The 26,045-nt window shown below is 34.9% G+C and overlaps 2 protein-coding genes across 6 annotated transcripts in view; one reads left to right on the forward strand and one right to left on the reverse strand.

Annotated features, from left to right (window-relative positions):
- Window positions 1–26,045, forward strand: part of LOC136412754 (uncharacterized) — a 139,032-nt gene that overhangs the window by 98,811 nt on the left and 14,176 nt on the right. The window lies entirely within an intron of this gene.
- Wdr62 (WD repeat domain 62) overlaps window positions 1–26,045 on the reverse strand; it is a 53,313-nt gene that overhangs the window by 5,687 nt on the left and 21,581 nt on the right. For 4 of the 5 annotated variants that reach the window (XM_066395929.1, XM_066395932.1, XM_066395931.1 and 1 more), the window contains 30 exons: window positions 20,561–20,649; window positions 16,163–16,278; window positions 14,221–14,354; window positions 13,095–13,184; window positions 12,834–12,956; window positions 12,531–12,652; window positions 12,037–12,097; window positions 11,820–11,980; window positions 11,628–11,763; window positions 10,929–11,120; window positions 10,693–10,870; window positions 9,927–10,090; window positions 9,727–9,861; window positions 9,472–9,669; window positions 9,235–9,410; window positions 8,771–9,114; window positions 8,602–8,708; window positions 8,252–8,370; window positions 7,717–7,888; window positions 7,509–7,662; window positions 7,284–7,444; window positions 6,702–6,783; window positions 4,049–4,553; window positions 3,192–3,505; window positions 2,610–3,137; window positions 2,186–2,490; window positions 1,944–2,133; window positions 1,738–1,891; window positions 1,391–1,679; window positions 998–1,334 (listed from right to left, as the gene is read on the reverse strand). In XM_066395929.1, the coding sequence (XP_066252026.1) occupies window positions 998–1,334; window positions 1,391–1,679; window positions 1,738–1,891; window positions 1,944–2,133; window positions 2,186–2,490; window positions 2,610–3,137; window positions 3,192–3,505; window positions 4,049–4,553; window positions 6,702–6,783; window positions 7,284–7,444; window positions 7,509–7,662; window positions 7,717–7,888; window positions 8,252–8,370; window positions 8,602–8,708; window positions 8,771–9,114; window positions 9,235–9,410; window positions 9,472–9,669; window positions 9,727–9,861; window positions 9,927–10,090; window positions 10,693–10,870; window positions 10,929–11,120; window positions 11,628–11,763; window positions 11,820–11,980; window positions 12,037–12,097; window positions 12,531–12,652; window positions 12,834–12,956; window positions 13,095–13,184; window positions 14,221–14,354; window positions 16,163–16,278; window positions 20,561–20,649 (5,836 nt within the window). Of the gene's footprint in view, window positions 1–997; window positions 1,335–1,390; window positions 1,680–1,737; window positions 1,892–1,943; window positions 2,134–2,185; window positions 2,495–2,609; window positions 3,138–3,191; window positions 3,506–4,048; window positions 4,554–6,701; window positions 6,784–7,283; window positions 7,445–7,508; window positions 7,663–7,716; window positions 7,889–8,251; window positions 8,371–8,601; window positions 8,709–8,770; window positions 9,115–9,234; window positions 9,411–9,471; window positions 9,670–9,726; window positions 9,862–9,926; window positions 10,091–10,692; window positions 10,871–10,928; window positions 11,121–11,627; window positions 11,764–11,819; window positions 11,981–12,036; window positions 12,098–12,530; window positions 12,653–12,833; window positions 12,957–13,094; window positions 13,185–14,220; window positions 14,355–16,162; window positions 16,279–20,560; window positions 20,650–26,045 lie in introns of all 5 variants that reach the window. The other variant, XM_066395930.1, reaches the window with a different exon arrangement.

Raw genomic sequence — 26,045 nt, forward strand, 5'->3', positions numbered from 1 at the left:
CAAAAAATTATAAACTATTAAAACTAGGAAAAGGGCCATCGGCAACGCCTTCTTTAAAATTTTACCCCGTATGTTTGGGTCATTGCCAACTTATGGCTATAAGTAAATTAAGTTAAATCTTAATATATTTATATTTTTATATAAAGAACCTGAGGTGAAGCTTTATACCATTAATTACGAGATATTCCGTATATTATATCCAATATAAGGAAGACTAGCATCGGGATCTCGTAAATGGCAATAGATACAGACTTATTCAGTGAAAGAAAAGTTCCGCATTCGAATAAAATTTGAACTACAATTATTGAGAACTTGAGAACTTTTAAAGGAAAGCTTGTGGAATCGGTCACGAACCACTTTCGGACCTATACTCATGTCTTTTTTTTTTTTTAATTGAAGATGGTTATATAATCATTTCTTAATATTTTAAGACATTTTCAAAATTATTTCTAGTAATTTCTCTTGAGTGTTTTCCTATTGTAAGCGTGGCCGTTCAAACAATCACGTCTTCAAAGTTGATGATGTGGTTATTTAAAGGCTTTATTTAAAAAATAACGAAAAACAGATCATCTTTGCTGAAGATTAATGTTAACATCAACATGCTAGAAGCTTTTAACAAGCGACACTTATTGCATTCATGCACTATCCTATATTCTATAATATACACGATGTTTCCTAAACATATGGCGCAAATTTAAGGTTATATTCTTTGAATCAAAATTCAGGTTGGTGAAAAAACAACCCTGATTTTTTGGAAAGAGTTCAGCAGTCACTTAGAAAATTGATTTAAATCGGTCTAAGCATTTTAAAAAAATTAATGAAAAATTGAATTTTTCTTAAACTTTGACACTCGAAATTAATTCTAGACATAGTGTTTATAGGAATATTTGTTTCTTATTTTGACTAAAGGAATATTCCTCTAAATTACAGTCGCATGTTTAGCAAAACACCCTGTATAGCAACCGCCATTCAATTTGCATTCGACATTCAATGTCACCTTTATCCGCTTCCTCTTTTCTGTTGGCCAAATTTACGTTATTTCCATTTTTACACTCAAAATTAAGTCTTCGTTCAACAAAACTTGGCAAACTTAAATTCCTTCTCCTGTATTTAACTGGAGTTGCTTGAAGCTTTGTTAAATCATTATAATAGCTCTGGGATGTAGTCAAACTTTCGTACATCGAAGACAAAGCTTTTACTTTGCTCTTTGACACGTTTTTCTTGTAGATATCCACTAAAGTGTTGATTTTGTGGATTTTTAGTTGTATTTCATTAAGAATTTTAATATTTTGGAGGGCGGCAGCTATCTTATCTTGAGGTGACAAAGGTTTTTCCTAAAAATATTCTTCATTCTAAAATTACCATTAAATCCAAAACTAGTTAACATTACCTCTTCGACTATTCCTTGTCGTTGCGTCTGCTTTTTTAGAACATTCTCTAAGTGCAGAGCGGCATTCTTATTAAAGCACAAGTCTTTATTCCAAACGTTGACTTCTAAGCTGTCGAATAGGTTCTTGTTATGTTCACCATCCCATGAGGAGGTGCTGTGGTTATTCAGATTAATCTCTAAAGAATCTAGATCCATTCTGGACGGAGGCGACTTCTTGTCTAAGCTGTCGTACAGTTCCGTTAAAATGGTATTTTGTTTGTCAGTTTTTTGTAAGTACTCTCGAGAACCACTGGAATTCGTTTCAAAATAAAAAAAAACAAGCCTTTACTAAGAGCGATCAATGGTACCTATTATCACTAGGGAAAGGGACATTAATATTGCTTTTTGCGAAACTTGAACAAGCTTCTACTTCCATTTCTACGTTCTTTTCTTTGAAGCGAAATTCTATAGTATTCTCGCCTGTAAGCACTAATTCTTCGTTATTCAAAAAATCTCTGGTGGCTAGAAATTTAATGAGTTAAAGACGAAATATGCTCCTTTCATACACTCTCACCATCAGACTTTCCACAAGTAGTGTTTTTAGTTTTATAAAAATCTTCTTTTTTTATATACTCATAGGTAGTTTTGGCCTTTTTAATTTTAGAGCTGTGTCTTCTGACAGCCTTAGGAGGTTTATGGCAAATCTTCTCACTAGTATTTAACAGACTTTTCACGAAAAGGTGCCTGTCTAAGCTGGAAGTCTCCTAAAAAATTCTGGTCTTATACCGGTACATACATGGCAACAGCTGGCAGTACCTGGACATTACTTCTATTACTATTTTTTTCAAAATTGACCGTAGACAATGTAAAACTATTTCCATTGTTGCGGTTGCCATGACTCCTTTCTTCAAAAATATCTAGATTTTGGTCAGGTTTGTTGTTAAGGACGTTGCAAAACTTGCTTTTATACTGCTTGTTTTTCTGAGCTAGACTTGGAATGAACATTTCACTGCAGTCTACTCTGGATTTAGTACTAATTTTTGATTGTTTTACTGGAACGTTTTCTTTGCAAGGTCTTGACACGGCTTTCAATTTCGAAGCTGAGGTGTCGACAAAGAAGGCTACCTAAAACCACTCGTGAAGTAGATCGCCGCAGGAAGGAACTTAGGTAATTGCGGTGAACTCTCTTAGAGTCCATACACAATTTTTATCAATGATGTCAGACCTCAACATCATAAACTTACAGGCTTCTTCCCAGAGGCTTTAGCAATGCTACTCTCGAACTTCAACAACTTCCTTTGAAACTCCTCAGACCCTCTTGCTTTTTTAGTCACAATCTCTTGAGGAGTCTCAAAATCCGTCTGAGTCTGGCAGGTTTTCACACTACTTCTCCCTCTTGTCTTATTGTGATCCATAACATGAAGGGAATTTTCGGCCATATACGAAGAATGGTCAACAAAATTTTTTGGAAGACTTGATGATAATTCGCAATCGAGTTGTGATGATATGTTTTTCGGAAGACTTTGCGAGTGTGGCACTTTAAGAGTCATTTGACGGCGCTTATCTTCGAATAATATTTCTAAGGGAGCGCTCTTGCAATCGCTTTCGTTGCTGAGGACGCTCTCCAAACTGTTACAGTAGCTCTTAGGGTGGTTGGAATAGAGATCATTATAATCCGGATCATTTTCATCAGACAGAATGCTTTCTTGGCTACCTTGGGCTGAATAATTTGGATTCAAGTAAAACGATTCGCTTTTGGGGATGTCTTCTAAAATGGTATTTATTTTCAAGCAGAATTACTAGGCTAGAGCACGAAACACACCAATGTATTCTTCTTGATAACGATAAATTTCATTGTTAGAAACGCATCTTCTGGGCGGGATAGTTTTACGGCTCTTTCGAGCTCCGTACCCAAAGTAATCGTATTCTTCTAAAGAATCTGAGCTAAAATTTGAATCGTCGTCTTCAGTTTTCCGCGCCTTATCGTCTCCTTCGTTTTTGCCTACTTCCTCTTTAGCAAACGATTTTTCGATTTGGTCATACTTTTTACTGAAATCCTGGCTGAATTTTTCGATGTCGCTGCAAATTTGCTTAAAGCCTTCATCTGTTGATTTGGACTCGAAATCAAGGAAGTAACTGGAAATTGGGTTCGAATGTTAACCTCGATTTTAGACTGTTTTTCAAAGCATTTGTAGGAAAGTATTTGTTAATGGCAACGGCCTTTAATTTTAAATTAACGTAAAACATAGGTAAATTTTATAATTTAGTTTTGGTATACATCGTTATTTGAATATAAAAAGAATATTCTATTCACAAATTAAATGTGTCTCGTTAGCTTCGAAAGCTCTGTCGCATTTATTTGTAATGTTTTGCATTCTACACTGGAAAAGGGTAGATCTGGTGCAATTTAGTACAGTTTCAAAAGAACCAGAAAATGTATGTATTTTTTACGCCACACTTTTGCAAAAATGACAAATAATCATCACCAAATAGATCAACCAATAGAACACACATTTTTGATGAATGTATCACTAGTGTATTTTTTAGTTTCTTTCCGTTTTGCACAAGTTATTGATATTTAAGAAAAAAAAACGAAATCAAGTAAATAGCTTTGAGAACAATCTAAAATAGATCTCACAATAATAGCGTATTGAAGTTAATCAGACTCACTACTCCTACCTGAAACTTTGCCTCTGTTGAGCCTCCGCGTTCTTTTTCTGCTCTACGAAATCAGCAAACTGCCTCTCTTCACTCACCGGACTGACAGGCAAACTCTTATGCATTTTGTATTTATTCAACGTCTTATCCAACTTTAACTTCCGCGGGCGAATAAATTCACTTAAGCTCCGCTCGGGACTCTTCGTCGCTTGTTCTAAACTATCGCGAAACTGTTTACTTTCTTGATCGAACTGCGACGAAGTAATTGACGACAAATTCAAAAATTGATTTATTTTCGACGCGTTTTTCGAGCCGAAGTCGGCACGTGAGTCTGCGCTGTGAGTTAGACCGAGTATCTGACTTAAATTTGTGGAATTGCGTTCGAAATCAGTCATGTAGCAACCGCAAAGTTGCAGGTTTAATGGGACGCTTTTGCTCGGCGGAAATTCTATTGGAGATGTACCGGTGCAAACACTGCAGGCGTCTGTTGTGGTGTTATTCGGTGGGTTAGAAGGATCTAAGTCGGCTAAAGGTTGTAAGTAGGAGGTGTTACAGTTCAGGTTAGGTATTAGTTTTGGTGATTTAAATAGAACCTTGGTCAAATCAAGATATGGAGGTAAAAACCCTAGAAAGCAAAACGTAGATGTGTGCAAGTAATCTTTGGATCGTAACAGATACAGTATGGCTTAAATTGATTCTAAATGTTTGGAGATCTTGGTTACAGTAAAAGGTACAGAAATGGTGGAAATGGGAAATATACTCGTGGATTTTTGAAATAAACTACCGATAGACTCATTGTTTTTCAAAAATTAATGATTTAAGTAAGTATTTTGTTCTTAGTCGATAACCTCTAGTGGTTTTTAGGATAATTGAAAAATATTTTTTACTAATTCTTTGTGATCGGTTTAGTATACATTCTAAGACAATGTATAATTTCGGATACCTTTTTCAGAAAACTGTAAGCGGCAAATTTATTTTCAAATATCACATGAGTTTTTAATAAAAACATCTAAAACTTTTCCGTTTAGCCGATTCTGTATCTCTTAGGGTAACCGAGATACATGCATACATATAGAACCATTTTGAGATAAACTGTATATTAAAGGCCGTGTAAGGTTAAGGGGTCAATTCGGCCACTACGGGTGATCGATCTGAAATTTTTACCAATTGTCTCTATCACTCAAAGGACTTACCACATAAAATTTCAACTTCCTAAGTCTCACCATTCAAGGGTAGGACGGGGTTGAGGGTGAAAACTTTAAAACGCCATATCTCGGGAACTATTCATCGTACAGCGTGGGGCAAAATGGTGCGTCCTTCAGTAACTACCTTCTTATTTTCATATACTTGGAGATTTATCGGTTGATGCCAAAAGGCCGAAATCTCAAAAAAAAAAAAAAATTGGTGATTTTAGAGGAGTTCGCACTTTGGTACACTAATCATTTTTGCACACTGTGTAGAGCGCCTCTCGAAGTATCTACCCACGTTGAATCAGATTTGTATCAAATTCAGTATTTGGGATCTAACGATTCAAGGTATAAGTATACAGGGTTATTCACCCAACCCGTTCATTAGAAGTTTACTAGGATCTAAGTGATACGAATTTGAAAATTTGGAGTTAAGTTAAGTTCGACATAGACTATTTTTAAAAAATATTTTCAACTTGCTGTCACTTCCGGTTTAACCGGAAATAGCTATAACTTGCTTATTTCAAAATTAAAGTGAAACTTTGAATCAAAATGGAAGAATACACAAACGCTGATATGCAATTTTAAAATTGGTCATTACAGAGGCATGTTTTTAATTCAAGGTCAAATATCTCAAAAACGGTAAGAACTAAGTATAGAACATTATACAGAAAATGTACCTAAAATATTATGAAGAATCTAAAAATAAAATAATATACTGAGGGTTCCATTTGAAATAAGCAAGTTACAGCTATTTCCGGTTAAACCGGAAGTAACAGCAAGTTGAAAATATTTAAAAAAAATAGTATATGTCGAACTTAACTCCAAATTTTCAAATTCGTATCACTTTTAGATCCTAGTAAACTTCTAATGAACGGGTTGGGTGAATAATCCTGTATACCTATACCTTGAATCGTTAGATCCCAAATACTGAATTTGATACAAATCTGATTCAACGTGGGTAAATACTTCGAGAGGCGCTTTACACAGTGTGCAAAAATGGTTAGTGTACCAAAGTGCGAACTCCTTTAAAATCACCTAAGTTTTTTTTTTGAGATTTCGGCCTTTTGGCATCAACCGATAAATCTCCAAGTATATGAAAATAAGAAGGTGGTTACTGAAGGACGCACCATTTTGCCTCACGCTGTACGATGAATAGTTCCCGAGATATGGCGTTTTAAAGTTTTCACCCTCAACCCCGTCCTACCCTTGAATGGTGAGACTTAGGAAGTTGAAATTTTATGTGGTAAGTCCTTTGACTGATAGGGACAATTGGTAAACATTTCAGATCGATCGCCCGTGGGGGCCGAATTGACCCCTTAACTTTACACGGCCTTTGGTGACTTCTCATTTCATATCATTCTTGATTCGCCGACTTGGCCACAGCAGTTTTTTAAAGGTTTAACCATGGCTCTGAATTATTATTAATTGAAAACTAGTACTCTACACATAATGAAGTAAATTATCAAAATGTTAAGAAAACTTACATTGCTTTTTAGACCATTTTTCTCGTTCAGGGATATAGCTTAAATCATGAATGGATTGGCTGCATTTCAGACGATTCCCCGCCTAAAAGTACGATCAAATTCGTCATTAAACACAGTTATGTAGTCACTAAGGTATAATAATATAAACTGTATCCAGAGGTTGAATCGACTGAATACGCGTACAATTACATGTAAAAATTTATACAAAAATCAAATAAATCGCTCTATGGGGAAAACCCAAAAAAAAATCTTGCAACTGTACTCAGCACTCTCGGAACAGTGTAGCGTTACACAGCGGTATGCCAAGGCAGCACGACACACAATAAATTAGGGATTAAGGGCAAAATTAGACTTTTATCTATTGATCTTGTCTTTCTATTATCTGCGAAAATTGTGTTTTTAGTGTTTTCCCTCAAACTACCTATAGCTGCAGATAATCGGACGCCCCTCAGGGAATGATATGCTAGTCTGCTTACTTTTAGCATATTTATTTTCAATTTATTTGAAGACCAAAAGCCAAAACATTGGATTTGAGTATTATCTATTTTTTTTTGCATCATAGCACAAAATAATTATACTCACACTCTGTATTTTTTTCTTGGTTTCAGCTATAACCTTGCTCAGTTCCTCCCTTTTTTTTATAGCTTCCGGATCATTCCTCGTCTGCCTGACAGCATTAATGGCTTCTAGGTTTCTGTTTGCACTGTTTGTGAGAAATTTGGCCGAAAATGATGACTTATTTGCTGCAAAGCAAATAAAAAACCGCGTACTAACATTGTAATATTGAAGGTGTTTCCTTATCCATACTTGGTGTGTGATGTTCAGTTTCTGCCCCAGACATGCTTTCAAATGTCGACTGAAGGTATCGCTCTCTATTAACCAATTGATCTAGCGATTCCGAACTCACTGAGAACAGAGACATAGGGTTCCTGTCTGTGTTTTCTCCGCTTGGTGTTGATGCCTAGGTAGATAAATTATATTTTTCACGTAGGGACGAATGACTACTACGACTTACATCATCATCGTCGTCATCAGAATCATATGTGCCTGAAGCAGGCTGTTGGATTACAATCTGGGGAGGTTTTTTCTTTCTTTGAGACTTACGAAGTTCATCAGCATCTATATTTGTTACTGGGAATTCAGATCCGCTAGGTGAGCCGGCGGAGGGATAGTGCAGTGTTCGGAACCTGAGAAAGTGCGAATTCCGATGTATGTTTGGATTCAAACAAATCTCATACATTAATTTGGCGGTTATTAAATCTTTTGCAGGTCGTGGTGATCTGAGGTTTAAGCTGAAGCAACTTTAAATCGAAAATGAGAATTCCTTTGTTCACAGAAATATATATTCTGGGATCAGACTTGATCAGCAAACTGCCCGTAAGTACATTAATAAAATCACTGATTGTATCCATTGTATAAAGAATACAAATAAAATGCAACTGTTCATATTTGATGTACTGACTCAAGAGCAAATAAATTATTTCTAAATATTACCGTCTTTAATTAAATCGCATTTACAATAATATCTGAGACATTACCATCGACTTTACCTTAAGTCAGTATCACTGTCAAGATCACCTTCATGGGCATATTCGCCATCTCCGATGGCACTGTCATCAGTCATAACCCCTCTCCTACTTTTATCCCTTAGTGTGATATTTGGAGAAATCTACACATGGTAAAAATGATTATTAGTATAATATATCTTTCTAAAATTTGTGTGCTTTAACGTGTTTCTACTGCTGAGTAATGGACATTAATGTAACAAAAATGCTTAATAAAACTTTGTGAATTATCATTTAACGCAACATGGTTTTTCTCTATATTAAAATCGCAAGATTATGAATTACCGGTTATTCATAATATGAAACATTTATATGTTCTTTACAGTATAACTCACCTTACTAGTTATTGTCATGGTTTCTCTTTTTGATTCTTGGTAAAGTTTGACTTCGGTACCACTATCCAGAGAACTTTCTTTTGATCCATCCGAGTCAAATCTTTTATCTAAGAGATTAAATATCAGTCTCTGATTTCCATGAAAAAGGCTAAAATAATTAATATCTTACCAACGAACGAAAATGGCAATGGTTCCGTCCCATGGAACGACTGAATCCCCATATTCGTGTCAGCTTTCTGCGCCCATCGACCTTTTGGTGCTGTGACACCTCTTGTTGGGCTGGTAGATAAACTAGATTCTTCACTGAGCTGCTTCTTAGCCCATTGAGGCAGAGGGCCTATACTAAAGCGGTAATTGGAGTCCGAAATAGTTGTTGACTCGTACAGGTCGTATCTAGGACTCTCGGCAAACATTTCCCGTTCTAACATTTTTCCTTGACGCATTGCTTGTTGACTTAGCCTTGTTTGCATTGTTATAACCATATCTTGGGGTATTCTCCATACAAAAATACAACTGAAATAAAATACTATATTAAACAACAAAGATATCAAATAAATCATATCATACGAACTTCAAGTTTATGTCAGGGGGTGCACAGGAGGTACAATTTTAGGTTTTTTAATGTACACTTACCCATCGCCACTGGCACTGATCAATCTTCGACAATCAGTGGTAAATCTCAACCCTGTGGCTAACTCACTGTGTCCACACATCGTTGCCATACACTCGCCTGAGTAATAATCATATACTGAAAGACTTTTGTCTGTACATGAGGTGGCTAAGTATATTCCGGATCTATCTAACACGACCTACAACATATTACTTCTATAATGAATTGCTCATAATGTAAATAACATAAATAATATCTACCTTTATAAGCGACCCATCATCTCCCGTGCTTCCTTTAAATGTCTTTGTATGCTTTCCATTATTGACACTATAAACTCTAACATTGCGGTCTTGACAGGCTGTAAGAACGTGTTTCTGGTTGGTATCCACCTCCATGTCGTAAAGAGTGGTTTTGCCAGTGGCGTTGTGATCGCGTGCAAACTGCATTCGCCCATTCATCTAAAATAAGTCGAGGGATAAATAAATCAAACTAAAAACCAAATTTTCCAGTCTCACCTCTTCTAGTGATCGAAATATTAAACTTTTATCGGCCCCACAGGACACCATTTGCAAGTTGTTTGTTTGGTTTAAAAACCTGACTGCTGTGATGCTCGACGAATGGTCGTCCAGTGTTTGCACAAAATCATAGCCCTAAAGAAAATCATGTTTAAGTGGTTTTAACAGAGCTAATGAGGGTGTGTATGAGTAATACATACGCTTTTCGTATCGAAAACATGAATTAATCGATCCCTGCTGGCACTAGCTAACATGTTGTATAGCGAGTCGCTAGGTGAGTATTCTAGACATAAGACTTCACTGTCGTGGGCCTCAATTTTGAATTGCTCTTTCATTTCGGCAGTATCATGTATCCTTATGTTACCTTCGAAATAATTGTGGCGTTAATACATTATCTTTTTTACAGGTCAAATTTCAGTTTCCATTAATGGCAGTCAGTATGAAATTTAATTTTTGTAATGGCATTATTGGTGCTATTCTTTGCAGGGTAGTGTAAAAGTAATGGTACATAGAGCAATAGCAAATTCTTGGCATCAAAATCTGAGTCCACTGGGCCATTTTGTGGATTTTGAGTGAACTACATTAACTTATTTTAAGGTGAAATATAGGTCCATATCAAGTTGTTAAACATACAAGGTATAAATGCCAACCACATTATTATAGTTTTGTGTTCAATGGGTAATTCTGCGTTAAGTCCTATAAAGCATGTTTTATATGTATCTTTAACAATTTTTGGAATAAAGGAGTATAACTATAGGAGATATGTAGTAATATGTGGGGGGCTATAATTAGAAAACTAATTAAAATCAAGAAAAACTGTTTATAGTTTCCTTTAGCGTTTTCTGCTCACTGTTCTTATGTTACGTTGAGGACCTGAATTCGGCCAGTAAATCGAAAATATTCCATAACTTGTGAAGTTAGAAATTTAGAAAATATCTAACAATATTTGACATTTTTGCAACATACCAGATCTATCTCCACTAGCTAAATGTTTCCCATCAGGACTGACTGTAATACACCGAACCCCATTCTTCCCATCATAAGAGGTCTGGTCCGGCTGTTTTTCATTAGTGACTGTTCCTGAGATATCAAGATCCTTAATATAAGAAAGCTCTTTATCTACATAAACCACTTTTAAGAGATCCTGAAACCAAAAGCCATTTAGACATAGCTCTATATCACCACATGACACGTTAGCTTACGTTGCTATAAATATTTTGCTGATACATCCCCCTGCTATTTTGTTCATTCATTTGGTCCAGCGTCCAGACTCTTATAGTATCATCCGAACTACACGTTAAAAAACTTCCTGGAGGTAGAGGGCTATTCAAGGGCGCCATTTCGACTCCCCAAATGCAGGCCGAATGATAGAGGAAAGAACACGATTTCCCTACCTACGGTTTTATTTAAACATTCTATAAATATCATATTATACAGTATATTTCACGGCACTAGCGATATGAAGGAGTACATGTTTCCGCGCATCTCCGTTTATAGTGTACAAAAAGAAGTAAACGTAGATCAGCTGCCATACTGCATGAGCTCTGCAATGTTACCAGCTGGCTTTATTAAACACATTTTTAATACATATGAATGTTTCACGCTTAAGAGTTTTATTTATTATCTTATTTAATTTTGAAAAGAAACATTATTTGAAATAATTTTGATAGCAAACTTTAAATAAAAATCAAGCAACTTGGCTGTTTAAAAGCAAGCCAGCAATATTGCAGAACTCATGCAGTGCGACAGCCGATCTCCACTGTGCTTACTTTGTTTTTTGTATATTATACATGAAGATGTGTGGAAGCATACAGATTTTTCATATCGCTAGTGTCTTGAAATATACTGTATATATATTACTTAAACATAGTACTGGACGATTTTTTTGAGGAAATACTTACTCTTTTAACGTTAAAAACATCCCAAACGTAGACGGAGTGATCGTTGTAAACTGCTGTTAATTTGTTGTTAGTTTCGTCGAAGGTGACTGCTGTTGTATCTGGGTACTTGGCATCGGGAGGAGGGGAAGCCATGTGTCTATAAAACAATTACTTGATATAGCATCTTCGAAAGATTAAAACGAAATAACTTACTGTATAGTTTTACCCAGAGTTACATCTACTCCTAAATAGTGACACCTGGGGAGAGTCGTGATAAACCTGAGAGTTGTGGGGTCGAAACACCGGATAATTCCTTCTGCACATCCTACGAAAATATGGTTCTGTCCTACTGCAATACAATTGGCACTGGTTGTCTGGGAATTGGAATACATCAGTTACTCAAATGACATGTAACAATATAAAATCTTACCCTTAATTCTACCCACTTATCTAAAAGTCTTCTATTGTTAAATTCGCACAGCAATCCTGACCTGAAAATGAAAAGGAAAATGCCAAAATAAATGGAGCGGAAAATAAATATGGAATATTACTATTACCTCAACGAAATACCTTAGGTAATTTAATGCAATTTAGATTTGACGGGAAAAAAATATCACTTGAACCGCCTTATGGTGGATAGTCATGAGGGTAAAAATTACAGCGTAACTCTCCTTTTAACTGAGAATAGTCCATTTCATTAGTTACGATAAGGTGGCAACTGTTAAACAGGCAATTTTACCCCTCACAAGGATCCATCATTAATAAGTTCAACTGATGCATAAGAGGACACTAATTCATTTACTAAAAATACTCCAAAGGGATGAAGTTATTGTAGAGCAACGAATATCCAAATGATATGATATGATTACCTCAAATTAAGATAAGACATAAGTACAAAATGCAATATATCAAACTACAACTTACCTAGTTATAGCATACGTACTATCACCACACTCGCCCTTACCACACGCAACATCACAGAAATAATTGTTTCTCTGTTCGCCTAAAATAGCGGACCTTCCCATTAATGGAACTGCTTCTTTGTACTGAAAAGAAATTATTTAGACATGGGATTAAGAAAGTAGTCGTAGTCGTAGTAAGATAAAGCTTCGGCTTGAATAATTTAATAATGCTGCATACATATATAGGATGTCCCAGCGATGGTGACATGTATCGTTTATGCAATGAATCTGGGACACCCTGTAAATAAAAAGAAAATAAACCTACCTTATTCTTTCCTGTTTCCAGAAACCAGAACTTCACGTGTCTATTGCCCACAGTGACGAAATAGCTACCGTTCTCGGAGAAAGCTATCGCCTTCACTTTGGTACTGACTTTATTACTTGCAACCTGAAAAATATGGTGCGTTCATGCCCTATTTACAACAATTTGTCGGAATTTCGACGCCTAATTAGAAGAAAATAAAATTTGAACGTATTATTTTTTCATATTAAGTTGTATTACATACACCAATTTTCCAATATTTACCTTAATATTATTCCTCCAATCCCACAAATTTACAATCATATCATGTTGGGTTCCTATGCTGACCACATATTTGTTGGAGGGAGAAAACGCCTGAAAATGAAAAACTTACAGGATGTATTTAAAATTGTACAACCTTACAAAACTGACTAAAAAATATGTTGCGTTTTCTCACTATTTTTAAAAATATTTCTCCTATTATCGTCAAGCGCATTTTATTAATGTACATATTTATAATATAACGTAGTTTCAATATAGACATGATAAACGATTCATAACGGGCCGCGGCCGTTAAGAACTTAAAAGTTAAAAAAATCGGGTGATTTACTGCTAAACTATATTTATTTTTAATTATACCGTACATGCAAATTGTTTCCACAATGCTTCATCTAGTATTTCCTCTGGAACCTCCAAATTCTTCCCTTTATTTAGCGAATCTCTACTGTCACTCATTTATGTTTTGACATGATGATCCACCACACCTTCCTTCCACCTAGGCAGGCAGTTAGGCGGAAAGTATGTTTCCATGACCTAGCAAACCTGTTTCTATTCTTTTGCCAGTAAATTGCAATAGCGTTAGAACGCCTTATAGCAGTAAATCAGCAATTACAGGGCAGTACTACGTAATGAACCGTAATTCTGCTATGTAATATTATTACGCACAGCTAGGAGCTGAAATATTTTACGAGAATAATGTGTGTTGCTGCATGATTTCCGAATATAAGTAAAGCAAACGTTATCTCTGGAGATTGGCAGAATTAATATTTCAATTACTTTAAGATGAAAAGGCAGTAGGTCGTAGAAAAAGAATTGTCTCGCTTGCGGATCGGTCGCAAACTTTCGCCTCGGCGTTGACATGCTTCTTACTGTCCTTGTAATGTAATATACTATTAAATGATAGGTGTAGTATAGCGAAAAATCTTAAACGATAAAAACATTTTTCAATATTTTTAATAAATATGGCTTTGGAAAGCTTAGGGTTTTGAGAGATTAACGTCAAGTTTAATGCATTCGCCCCCCTTTTTGAAAAGCAAAAGGCAAAAGGTGTCCACTTTTGAAATGAAAACACTGTATACTTAATGCATTCATCATTACTCCTCAACCCTTAATTAAAAAGAAAAATACATACCACACAGTTGACTCCGTATTTATGCCCCACAAACTCTGCTACTTGTTGGGGCTGTGGAGCTAAACCCGGGTGAGTGGATTGGGGGTCCGATTGTAGGTCCCATACTCTTACCGCTGGTTGATGGCCACATTCTCCTATAAATCACTGTTCTTAGGATCTTGACGTGCAGGATTATTCAAATTCGCTGTTCATCAATGAAATCTCGAAAATTGTGAGAGATATGAAGTCTGTTAAATAAAAGCAATCGTGCGCAGTTTTATGCTAAAAAAAACTACGTTTAAAAATTTAGGATTCTCCGCTACTGGATCTGGGAATATCCGAAGAAAACCGATATTTGCTCAAATCATTTTTAATTTCTCTTCTTCATTGAGTTTACTTTTTAACCTCTACAAGACCTCAGACTTAAAGTGAGGTTTCAGAATTATTAGTAACTATATATTTTTTTACATTTTCAAAGTTTTGATCTACTGGATAAAAACTTCTATCGCACTACGTAATAAGCATGTGTTTATTAAAAATATATACTTGTATATCATAAAAATTCATAAGAAATTGCAAACCTTTTGGGTATGGATCTCCTAATGGACTTGTATGAATTTTTAATATTTATTTAATGAAATAAAAAATAAAAGTAAAACAAAATAAAAAAGAGGTAGTGATAAAATATTCAATATACGCCAAAACGTACATACACACACAAAATGTTCGAAAACACTTCTTGCGGCGTCCAATATTCCGCCTTTGGTAACATTATATGATCTGCTACAATTATGACCTTTAAAAGATCATCGCGCATTAATCTGTGGTTGTAGTTGGTTGGTCTTATAATTAGTCTAATGTAATATTTTTTAAACATTCTTCAAGGGCCGAGTTGTGTAGGAAATGCAATTTCATTAGTTGGTTGTCTGGATGATCGTGTTGGCTTTGTAACATTTGGAAATAATATTTTCATTCTACAAAATGCAAAATATGCAATAAATCTCTTCCTATTTATCAATTATGTCTCCATATTTGTGTGGTGTGTAGCGCTTTGTGAAATGAGCCAATCGAATCTCTGTCCAATCGGATAAGAGAGAATAATTATATTCAATTCGATGAATGAAACTCTTGTTTTAATTTAAGATTTTATTCAGGACCTCAGACATTCATTTTTTTTTTCTAAAAACGTCAGGTCCGTATTTAAGAAACTGAAGATGATGATGGTTCCCAAAATCCAAAATGTCACGCTGCACATCTGATGGCACCACTTTCTAAAGAAGAAATGCCTATGGACATGTGACATTTTTTTTTGAAATTCTCGAAATAAGTTCAAGAAAAAACGATTTGAGTAAATAATTGGATTTTTCAAGCATTTATTGAACCGTTGTGACAATGTTCTCTAAATGTTAAAAAGGAGGGAGGTTTGTTCAGTATAAAAATGCACAAGTTTACTTCAATTTAATCGACTTCGTTCTTCTCACCCGAGATTCCAATGGTAAGCAACGAATCAAAATAACCCTGTGTTGGTACCTATCCCATTTATTTTTAATTTGAAAAGCCATGGAATCTTCATTTCCCTTTTTGAGCATGTAAAGAATATTTTATGACCAACAACTTTGCAAATAATAAAAAATGGGTTATGAAGTTGTTCCAACGTAAAAAAAAACATATATCGACTTGCCATGAAAAACCAATATTTTCTCCATATATAAATTATGCACAGTGGCAAGGACCAAATTTGACAAATGAGTGAGGTTATAACTTTAACAAATGTTTAACTTTATTATTTCTAACTAACAAAATTAGACATATGTCAAATTTCTAACTTCACTTGTTAATTTCGCCCAGTGTTACTATACGTAGTTTATACGGAGGAAAAATTGTGGTCTACGGCGATCCAGAGTTATTATTAATTAATCATTCTTAAGTTAGAAGAATTAATTTAAGTGAAGGATCAACTAACCTGTCACAATGTATCGTCCACATGACGAATATGCCAGTGACGTTATGGTTTTTCTGGAAGTGTTGATGATGTGGTTTTGCTGCTGAGTTTTTGTATTGAACAGGACTACAGTGCACCTGAAAAAAAATTGAAAATCACAATGGTATCTTCCGAAATTAACCAAATAAAAAAAATTATTAATTTTTACAACTTTTACCATAAACGACCGAAGAAGCAATTTTTCTTGATTCTGTGAAAAGTAATAATTAAATTCTAAGTAGGTAAAAGGAAAACATATAAATACAGGCCAGTCGCCCTTACACCGATAAGTGTTTGACACAAACATGAAACAGCCATAATTCTTCAGTACTCAGGACATTTAATCCGCTTCTTTAGTTTAATCGGATATATGGTTCTTGGGAAGTTGCCAAGGATGCTTTGAGTAACGCATTTAGTTGATATATTATGGGCATTTGTTGGAAAAGACAAATCGTGTTTTTTGTCCCAATTCAGCGTTTTTATAAATATATACTGCGCAGAATATTTGGGTCAAAGTAATCTTTCGCGCGGACATCGAGCATTCTGTATTGTACATACACCTTAGCGACATATCTGAAATTACCTAAATACAAAGGGGACATGAAAAAACTGTTCAGTGAAAGCGACTGGAATATTTTTAATAAATATCTTACAACCACAAACAAGAAATGCAAGTAAATAATTCAGGCTGGGACACATAAACGACCGGAAATGGGGAGCGCGGTTAGATCAAGGCATAATTCTTAGACATACAGAAAATCAATGGCGAAAGATAAAACAACTGAAAAAAATTACTGCAATTCATCGTATGAGCAAAAAAACAACATTATCGTATCAAGATTGAAAGGTACTGTACGTAGTACTCCAAAGTAATGATTTGATATTAAAATGCGACAAGCGCGCATACATAAAGAAAGAAAATTGTTTTCTTAATTTCTTGTTTCATTAACCTACCAAGTAGCCATTAAACACATGTGAAATTACCTACGGTTAACCAAGCAATGCAAGCGGCAACTCACAATTTAAACAATTTCTTTTTAAATAAAATTTGTGCCGCTTTACCCAGCTGAGCGGAAAATGCACAACTTTTAGATTTAGACGTTACGAAAGTGCTAAATAAATTACTATGTTCCTGTCTAGGTTTTGCATTATACCTAGTTCAATATTAATATATTTTTCCTGAGTAAAACAACGATAAAGGAAATTAAATAAATCAACTCAGAAGATTTTTTACAGCACATGCATAAAAACAGCCTTGAACGGCCTTCACGAACAACCTACATCCAATTAGGAGCGACTTAACTTATAGGCCGTATTATTTACATGCTAACGATTTCCCTTCATCCTGTAGAGCAGGAAAACAATGATTATGGCGGGTAAACTATAATAAAAACAAATTTACAGCAGAAATTACGTCAGGAAATTAATAAAATTCATCGTATTTCAATGCCCGTTAAACTGAGATAAGAACGAGGATAAGATGTAAATGGCGGTCTTGCTCATAACCGTTACAAAAAATGGTAAGAGGCGTGAATAACACTTACACATCCCGTTCGGTAATTACTAAAAATAATTTTCGAAAATATGTAATTTGAAAAAGTTAGGCTTAATGCGAATAATTTCCGATCTCTTTTAAGACCTTACTCTAAAACCATTTCAAATATATGACTTATCTATAACAAATTGCCAGAAATTAAAACCTTCTTTACATTAACCGAGTTAATTGTTCGATTATTAGCTACATTTTGGCCGAAATAATTGGAAAATTGGCTAATGCAAGTAATTGTGGCTGAATTAATGAGCAAAAAGCTTAACTGGAACTGTGAAACTGTCTATATTTTAGCCCAGATGTGATATCTTACAATTAATTATAATTACTAGCAGTTAGATACAAAAAGTCACTTTTTAATAACACCAAAAAGACAAGTGTTACTTTTGATGCCTCGGTTGTATAGTAACACTTTTACTGCTAAGACGTTAAATTTAATTTCATCTTTATAAATTTAACTGATATGCGGTAGATATATTGTTATTGCAAGGAACTTTTTGCCTCTTGCAATAAAAACCGAAGTCCCTATCGTCGGCGGTTAAGAGAGTCATAGTTACTCCCACTAATGGAGTAACTACGACTCTTTTATGGAAATTAAGTCAGAAGTCGCTGGAAATGCTTTTAAAAAATGGCACACCAAAGTAGAATCTTATCCACAAACTTTACTTTTTCTTTGTATCTCCCATTGGCTAGACGTTCCTCTATGTTATCTGTATAAAACATATCACTAAAATTTCGCTCAACTTCACGGTCAGTTTCGCGACCCAGTGATCCGATTTTTAAATTGAAGATTGTTCTTTTAGGAATGGCACCGAGATAAAAGACATATTTTATTTTCCATTTCGAGAATATACAGGGCGTTCATATAGAACACGATTTGGTATTAATTTTTGTCTCACTGCGCAGCAGATTACTACTTAAATTAGAATGGATTAATCTATTTTGAGTATGCTAATCCACCCTTACAGAAAATTCCTCAAATAATCAGTCACAAGAAATGAATACTATTGGCTTTTCACTTGTAAATATCTTTGTTAATTATGTTGTTATGTTACATTTGGAATAAATTTTATGTTACATATTGCTCTTGCGAATAAGCACCTTAAAACCATCGGAAATGTGTCAAAACATCAAAATATATGTTTCTTAAAGTTGAAATTACTGGGAAAATAAATCTGACGAATAAACGGAAATGACGTTGCGTTTAGGCAATCGAGTCGAGCTAAAGCTGCAGAGTAGTTTTTCATTATCAGGAAATTTCCTCAAATTTTCCGGCGCGCCTCCGGAGTTAATCTTCCAATTTTGCCTATTAGCCTGATTTATGATACCTATATACCTAGTCTTGTCGTAATCTGGTGTTCGAAATGTAGGATATTATGAATAAAATTGAAACGTAATTAAACATAATGCACACTGTATTACAAAATTATTGACTTTAGCGACTTGCATGCAAAACGGATATGGTGAATATTATGACAGCATCGTAATGTTATTCGGGTTAGCCGGTTAGGAAGGTAACTTTATTGCTTCTGGATATACTGGGCGTTCCTGAAAAATCTTGTAATTTGAACTGTTTTCTTCTATCTTCTGTAATACCCGTATGCGGCATCATGCCCAAAAAGAAAGATTTTTCAAAAACGCCCTATATATCCAAAACAAGTCAAGTTAGCCGTCAGTCAATCACGCCATGAAATTTTACTTGGAAGTCGGACTCGAGAATGCTCATGGATTTACTTATTCCGTGTCAGTCCATCGAAAAAGCACCACTCTGTACAACTTCCATGATCGAGGTAAACTACGAGCCAACTTCCGTTTTAAGAAAACTTCCAGGGGAATCCTACACTTTAAGAATTTCTGTCTTAAAGGGGCAGTTCCCTTGATAGTTTTTTAAGTTTTTTAGAATATATGATTAAATCGATTTCATACAAGGGAAATTTTCCGGAATTATTTATAAAAGCTTGCTAGAACTGCTTAGACAATGAAGTTATATCACGTTTTAGCCCTTATTGTTCCACACTCAAGCCTTCAAAAAGCTTGGTAAAAGGCCTTCACGAGGTAGAAAAAGATGTCTCAACGATGCTCAATCTAACAATAATCAAATTGCTAATTTCACACATTTTCCGAACTGCGTTTTAGTTGCTGTATACCGTCGAAAATAGGACACGGTCAGACACTGCTCTAAAATATTTTGCATGCAGGAGAAACAGATCGCACATAACTCGTGCTGAAGCTCTAAGTGTGTAATTATATACTGTTGCAGAAACGAGAAATTTAATGATAAAACAAGATCAAAAAATAGAAATTTGCTACGCCGTATGTCCTTTAATAGAGACGTCAAATATTACCGACCTTTATTATCCTGTGGTACTTACTGTCAAGTGGGAAGACAAAAAAAACGAACAATAGCAGCTGTTGAATGGATTATTTTAAATTTATTCAAAATTATGCCTCTTTTCGGTGCAAACGAATTTTTAAACGATTGCGACACCATTTCCTAACCAAATGGAGATTTCGACGAAAAATGGACAATGTCGTGTGGGAAATTTCGTAGGCATCCTGACTATGACTAACTGAATTTTTCATCCTTATAATCAAAGCGTCATGTCAACGACACTGTATCAGATAATGGTTCATTGCGATGCGAAGACGAGCAAGTGGCCTTGCTTGACCATACATTTCTATGCAAAGGTCATTCAAGGTTTTCAATTATACTGAATCGTGTTTGGTGGTAAATTATGGCGAGAAGCAACTGGTTTTTAATTTCTAATTGAGTGAAAAGTCGTTGGTTCAATACAGATAATAAAAAACGAAATGAGATTTGGTTTGTTTACCCTGCTGGATAGGCCACAGTTCCTCTATTGTCATTTGCCAATGCTGCATTGGTTGGTACTGTTACTCCTAGTACTCGTTCTAATTTAATCTGCAAGAGAAAGGAACTTCGATTAGAAGAAAATAACGTATTGCATATGAACGGTGTTCCAAGCAGTGTGCCGAGTGTTGTTTGAATCAGGTACTAATCACGAAAATTCATTTCTAGGAAAGATTGCGGCAAAGATGATTTTTAATATTCTATTTGTTTTCCACTTTTTGAACAACGTCATGAATTTTTTGGAATCAACTTACATACAGAGTTATGATATTAACGAAAACAACTCCGTTGGAAAATTTACAGAGTTGCCCATGAAATTTGATCAACTTCATTAGATGTATTTTACTATCCTATATTTAACCTGAAAATTTCATTTTTTGCAAAAACAAAAAAGGCATAGCGGTGAAGTACCTTTCAGCAACACCCGGTTTTTGCTCCTCTAGTTTCGTTCTAGAGGCTTTAATGTATTGAAATTCCTGGGAAGAGCAATATGGTAACTAGGGCATCAATCCCACCTTTTCCGTTCTACCAAATCCACCATGAATTATACGTAACAAAATACATTAGTAATTATGAATGAGTCTCTCGAACTGCAAATTGCAGCAATTAATCTTGTTTTCAAAACTCAATATTCATTGATCTTTTCAAACTTCTTATGCACTAACAGCTGTTGCAAATTGGGCATATCTCAAGTTTAATTGCTTTAATTACATTCAACTGTTAGGTCTAAATTAATACCGACCACAAATGGCAATGCTCAATTAATTTAGCAATTAGACATAAGTAAAACAACTTTATAGGAGAGTATAGAAATAAGGATGTTTTGCAATGCAGGTTACTGTAAAAAAGGATCAACTTAATGGCGTTCGCCAATGAATAAACTGAAACATAAAAATTTTGGAGGGCAGGTTGGTTCAAGTATGTTTTCTATGACAAAATCTTGGAAAGTAAGAAAGAAGAAGGAATATCTCATTGCACATGCCGACTCTGGCCGTTTTACTCAAAGTGATATGTAAGAAGGCACTGATGAATAAAGTTTCATACGCAATGTTGACAATCCTGCAAAAACTGGAAAACACGGGTTTGAAGGTGGCAATTAATAAAATAAAAGCTACTACAGGCTAAGAGAGTAATTAAAGAAGTAAAAGTAAAAATACACAAATTAGAAATTTCAAGCCAGAATGAGGAAAAATATCTGCGGATATTCGTGGACAACGAACTCAGTATGACACGCAACATCACAAAGATCGTGGAAGTCTTCAAAAATCCTGGGTTATCTGACACCAATTATACCTAAAATAGGAGATTCAGTGGCAAGCAAACGGAAATTGCAATTGTGGTTCTGAAGAAAGCTGTGCAAGTCCTAAGCACCGCATCTAAGAAGCTAGTTTTGATGACATGTAACGCCGGGATACCTCCAATGTCCTTACAAGTCGAGGAGACATGTAAAGTCTATATAAAGGCCAAGGGAAGAAAAAGGAAGCACAGCATGAGTTATTCGAGAAATGCTAGGAGATGTGAAATCTATACGACAGGTGACCTAAAACCCTCACAGATAATGTGAAAATATGGCATGACAGAGAGGGGGAAAAGTGAACTAGTTGATAATGTATGCGATGCAGAAATGTCAGAAGACATCATGAAGTTATGCAGAAGTAGTATATAAAGTAAAAATGAAACTGCGAAAATCCTTTCGCCCCCCTTCTGAAGTAATGCTAATGCAGTTCCAGGAGGAATTTAAGGTGAGATCCACGTGTTTACTCGTAGGGTACTTTCTCCTCGGATTCTGACTGGGTGAGAGGGGGAGGGAGTACTCAGGACGAATCCTACATTACCCGGCTGCCAAAAGACTGGGTGGGGTGTTTTTCTACGATTCATTTCATGAGAAAAATGGTTAGTTCAGATCTCTGTACTTATGATAAGTACGATAATTATCTGCACTTAAGATTTATACTGCTTGAATTTTCCCATGGCTTGGATGTCTAGTGAGAAGGATTTTTTTATTAAAAAATTTTCACTGCCTTTTTCCTTCTTTAAAGGCTCAGTAGATGAATTACTATGCCTTGATTGACTTAATTCATGTAACCAAATAAGAAAATGCGTAGCTTTGTGTAACGTGTAGGATTTTGCGGAATGAAAGAAGTGAAATCCCACAATGTGACACGAGTTAAAGCTGAATAGCAATTCTGAATAACTTTTATACATAATATTTACAATTCATTTTAATGACTTATTAGAAAACCTTTGAGATTTGTACCAGGTGCAGGAAACCTGTTTTGTGATCAGTTTCGATTACAAACTATTGATTTATTTGCCAGAATTAGAAAAACTCATGTGTGGAAGATTATTGATGGACAAAAGTAGAATTTCTATCGGACGATTTAATGTGTGAGAAAGTAACAATTCAGACGTTATTGAACTCTGTAGCCCAAAATCACGTATGCCACATAAACCATATTCTTTGCTTCAACTCTTAAAAGATTATCGGCGATGCTTCAAAATAGGCCATTATCTACCTACCAAGAAATATAATTTGTAAACGATAAAACGGCAATCAGGAACCTACTCGTATATTGCCTTTATTAACAATAAGACATAAGCAATCGCTACTAATTTCTTTCGGATAATGTGAGATATTAGTGATAGGTCTAGTGTAAAATAAATACGGATTAAATAAAGCGTAGATCATTTGCTGAAATGTTTAATCAACGCTTTAGAGATTGACTTGACTTATAATGAGATTAAATCATTTCTTAAAATGGCACTTGGTAATTTGTTACTTCTTTTGTGATTTAATTTCCCAACAAATTTTATAATCCCATTTTAGTGCAATTGCAAAAATGTTGTTCGTTTTGTAAAGGCAGGCTGTCCAAGGTTCTCCATTATATTGGCAGAATTTTTTTAAAGGGGCTGCTTCCAACTATGGTGGTGTTTAATAATAGTTGATTAAGCCTGACATAATCAGACTGCTTAATGAATATTTATAAACAAAAGAGCTGTAAGTAACTGTACAAACAAGCTCATATTTTCCTCGTTTTGACTCACTAGTAACTGCATTTGCAAATCGAACCGTTTGTAGTAGTTTGCACTCTTTCAATTCAACTGCTTCCTGAAAGTACCACAGCAAATACGTAGCAACATAATAACGAGATATGTGCAAATATTTAGAAAGGCATAAGCGTCTTAACATCTCCCGGAAATTCTTATTGTGCAATAAATCATCTCCAAAAGGTGTCAGAACACATACTGAACGCACCTAAGAAAAGGGGGCACACATACGAGGCGATCAAGAAGAGATATTTTAAAAATTACCATCGCAAAGTGGAGAGTACATTTTTCTTGTGAATGTTTTCACTTTTTCATTGTTTCCTGCGAGTTTCGAGTTTTATCTTTAGTTAATCAATTTAAGCCAACCATGGATATCTTAAATGTGCCTTTTTTGAATCGTAATGTTAATGTGAAGGATATAAAGTTACTAGCTAAAGGGTGATCAGTAAAAAAACCTCAAGTACCTGTTATGTGTTGTGAATGTTCGATTTTGTATGGTAATGATTGGAAGCTGTACATAAATCAAGTCAAAAGATTTGAATTATTATCCAGAATAGCGTACGTATCAAAGGCCAAAGGCAAGATCGACTTGCGATGGGTAGGCTTCTGGTACCACAAATTAATAAGCTCTTTCTTCGTTTCATTCATGGGTTTAAATAAGGATAAAACATACCAATTATCTCTCTCGCCAACCGAAATCGCCTCAAGTCATCAAGGACAGTTCATAAATGAAAAGAAACGAAAAATAAATGATAGCTGTTATTACAAAATGTGTTCTTTTTGTTAATGAATAATTGAATAACTGAAATTAAATAATTAATTAACATTACGCATGTTATAGAAACTGTTATGTTGTGCAGAAAAAATACATTTGGAAATGTTGCACTGGAGTTGTTGAAGAGAAAAGGAAGCAAGATGGTTTGTCTTATAAGAGAATTCAGAATGGTCCAGTTGTAAAGATTATTTTTCCATCTTGCTTGAATGTGTTACAGTTTTCCAGTTGCTCTTGTCACGTGTGCGTTCGTATAGGAATTGATTAGATGACTTGGGTACTTTTTATAACATTACATAACAGGCTGTCAAATAAGTGAAGTTGAATAATTAGGGTGCTCTTATATACAGTTGCGGAAAAAAGTATTTAGACACTGCTTTATTTGAAATATAACTCTTTCCAAAACCAAAACTATTAGTTATACTTAACTATGTGTATATAGAAAATAAATCTCATAGCCAGGTTTTTTAAATAATGTATAATTTATTAACAAAACAAAAATATGAAACGATAAAAATAAATTATGTTGAAACAAGTATGAAATTCAATAGGAATAAAGTATTTAGACACGCGCACATGCTGCCTTTTAATCATTTTGCTGCTTCAGGAAAAAGAAATAACTTGTAGCAACTTGTATGCTGCAATCATTTAGAATCAGTTCTTGCTTCGTTGAGGTAATAAAAACTTGAAATTTTTTAAAATGGCTCCAAAAACTAGGGAATTAACAAATGAAGAAAAACATTTTTTATTAAATTTTATAAAGACGGTAAATCTGCAAGAGAAATAGGGAAACTGATGGGTAGACACCATTCGACAGTGACATATACCATAAACAAATTCAAAATTTCAAACACAGTCCAAAATAGAAAAAGATCAGGCAGACCTTCAAAACTTGACGACAGAGATGAGTGCTTAATTGTCAGAACCATTAAGAAGAACCCATTTGAAAGTTCAACAACTATGTCCAGAGATTTGGAATTGGCAACAGGAAAGTCTGTAACACCAAGAACAGTGAGAAACAAATTGAAAAAGGAAGGGTTCAAAGCTTGTACTGCACGTCGTAAACCAATGATTAATAATGTGAATAGAAAGAAGCGATTAGATTTTGCAAATTCTCATAAACACAAGACAAATGAATTTTGGGAAACTATTATATTTTCGGACGAAAGTAAATTTAGCGTTTGGGGATAGGATGGACGAAAATTAGTTTGGAGAAAGAAAGGTACAGCTCTAAATAAGGAAAACCTTCAGCCTACAGTCAAACATGGAGGAGGTAATGTGATGGTATGGGGATGTATGGCGGCAAATGGTGTTGGAAACCTTGTATTTATAGATGGTATTATGAACCAATATTCTTATTTAGACATTTTGAAGAACAATTTGCGTCAAAGTGCCATTAAATTGAACCTAGAAGGTCGTTATCATTTTCAACAAGATAACGATCCTAAGCATAAATCGCGATTAGTAAGGGAATGGCTTCTTTATAATACTCCCCATGTATTGGAAACACCCCCTCAATCACCTGACGTGAACGTTATCGAACATTTGTGGGAAGAATTGGACAGAAAAATTCGCAAAAAACCTATTCACAATCGTACCAATTTGAAAAGAGAGTTAATGGACGCAT

The sequence above is a fragment of the Euwallacea similis genome, chromosome 12 (genome assembly GCF_039881205.1).
Source record: "Euwallacea similis isolate ESF13 chromosome 12, ESF131.1, whole genome shotgun sequence".
Taxonomy (NCBI): domain Eukaryota; kingdom Metazoa; phylum Arthropoda; class Insecta; order Coleoptera; family Curculionidae; genus Euwallacea; species Euwallacea similis.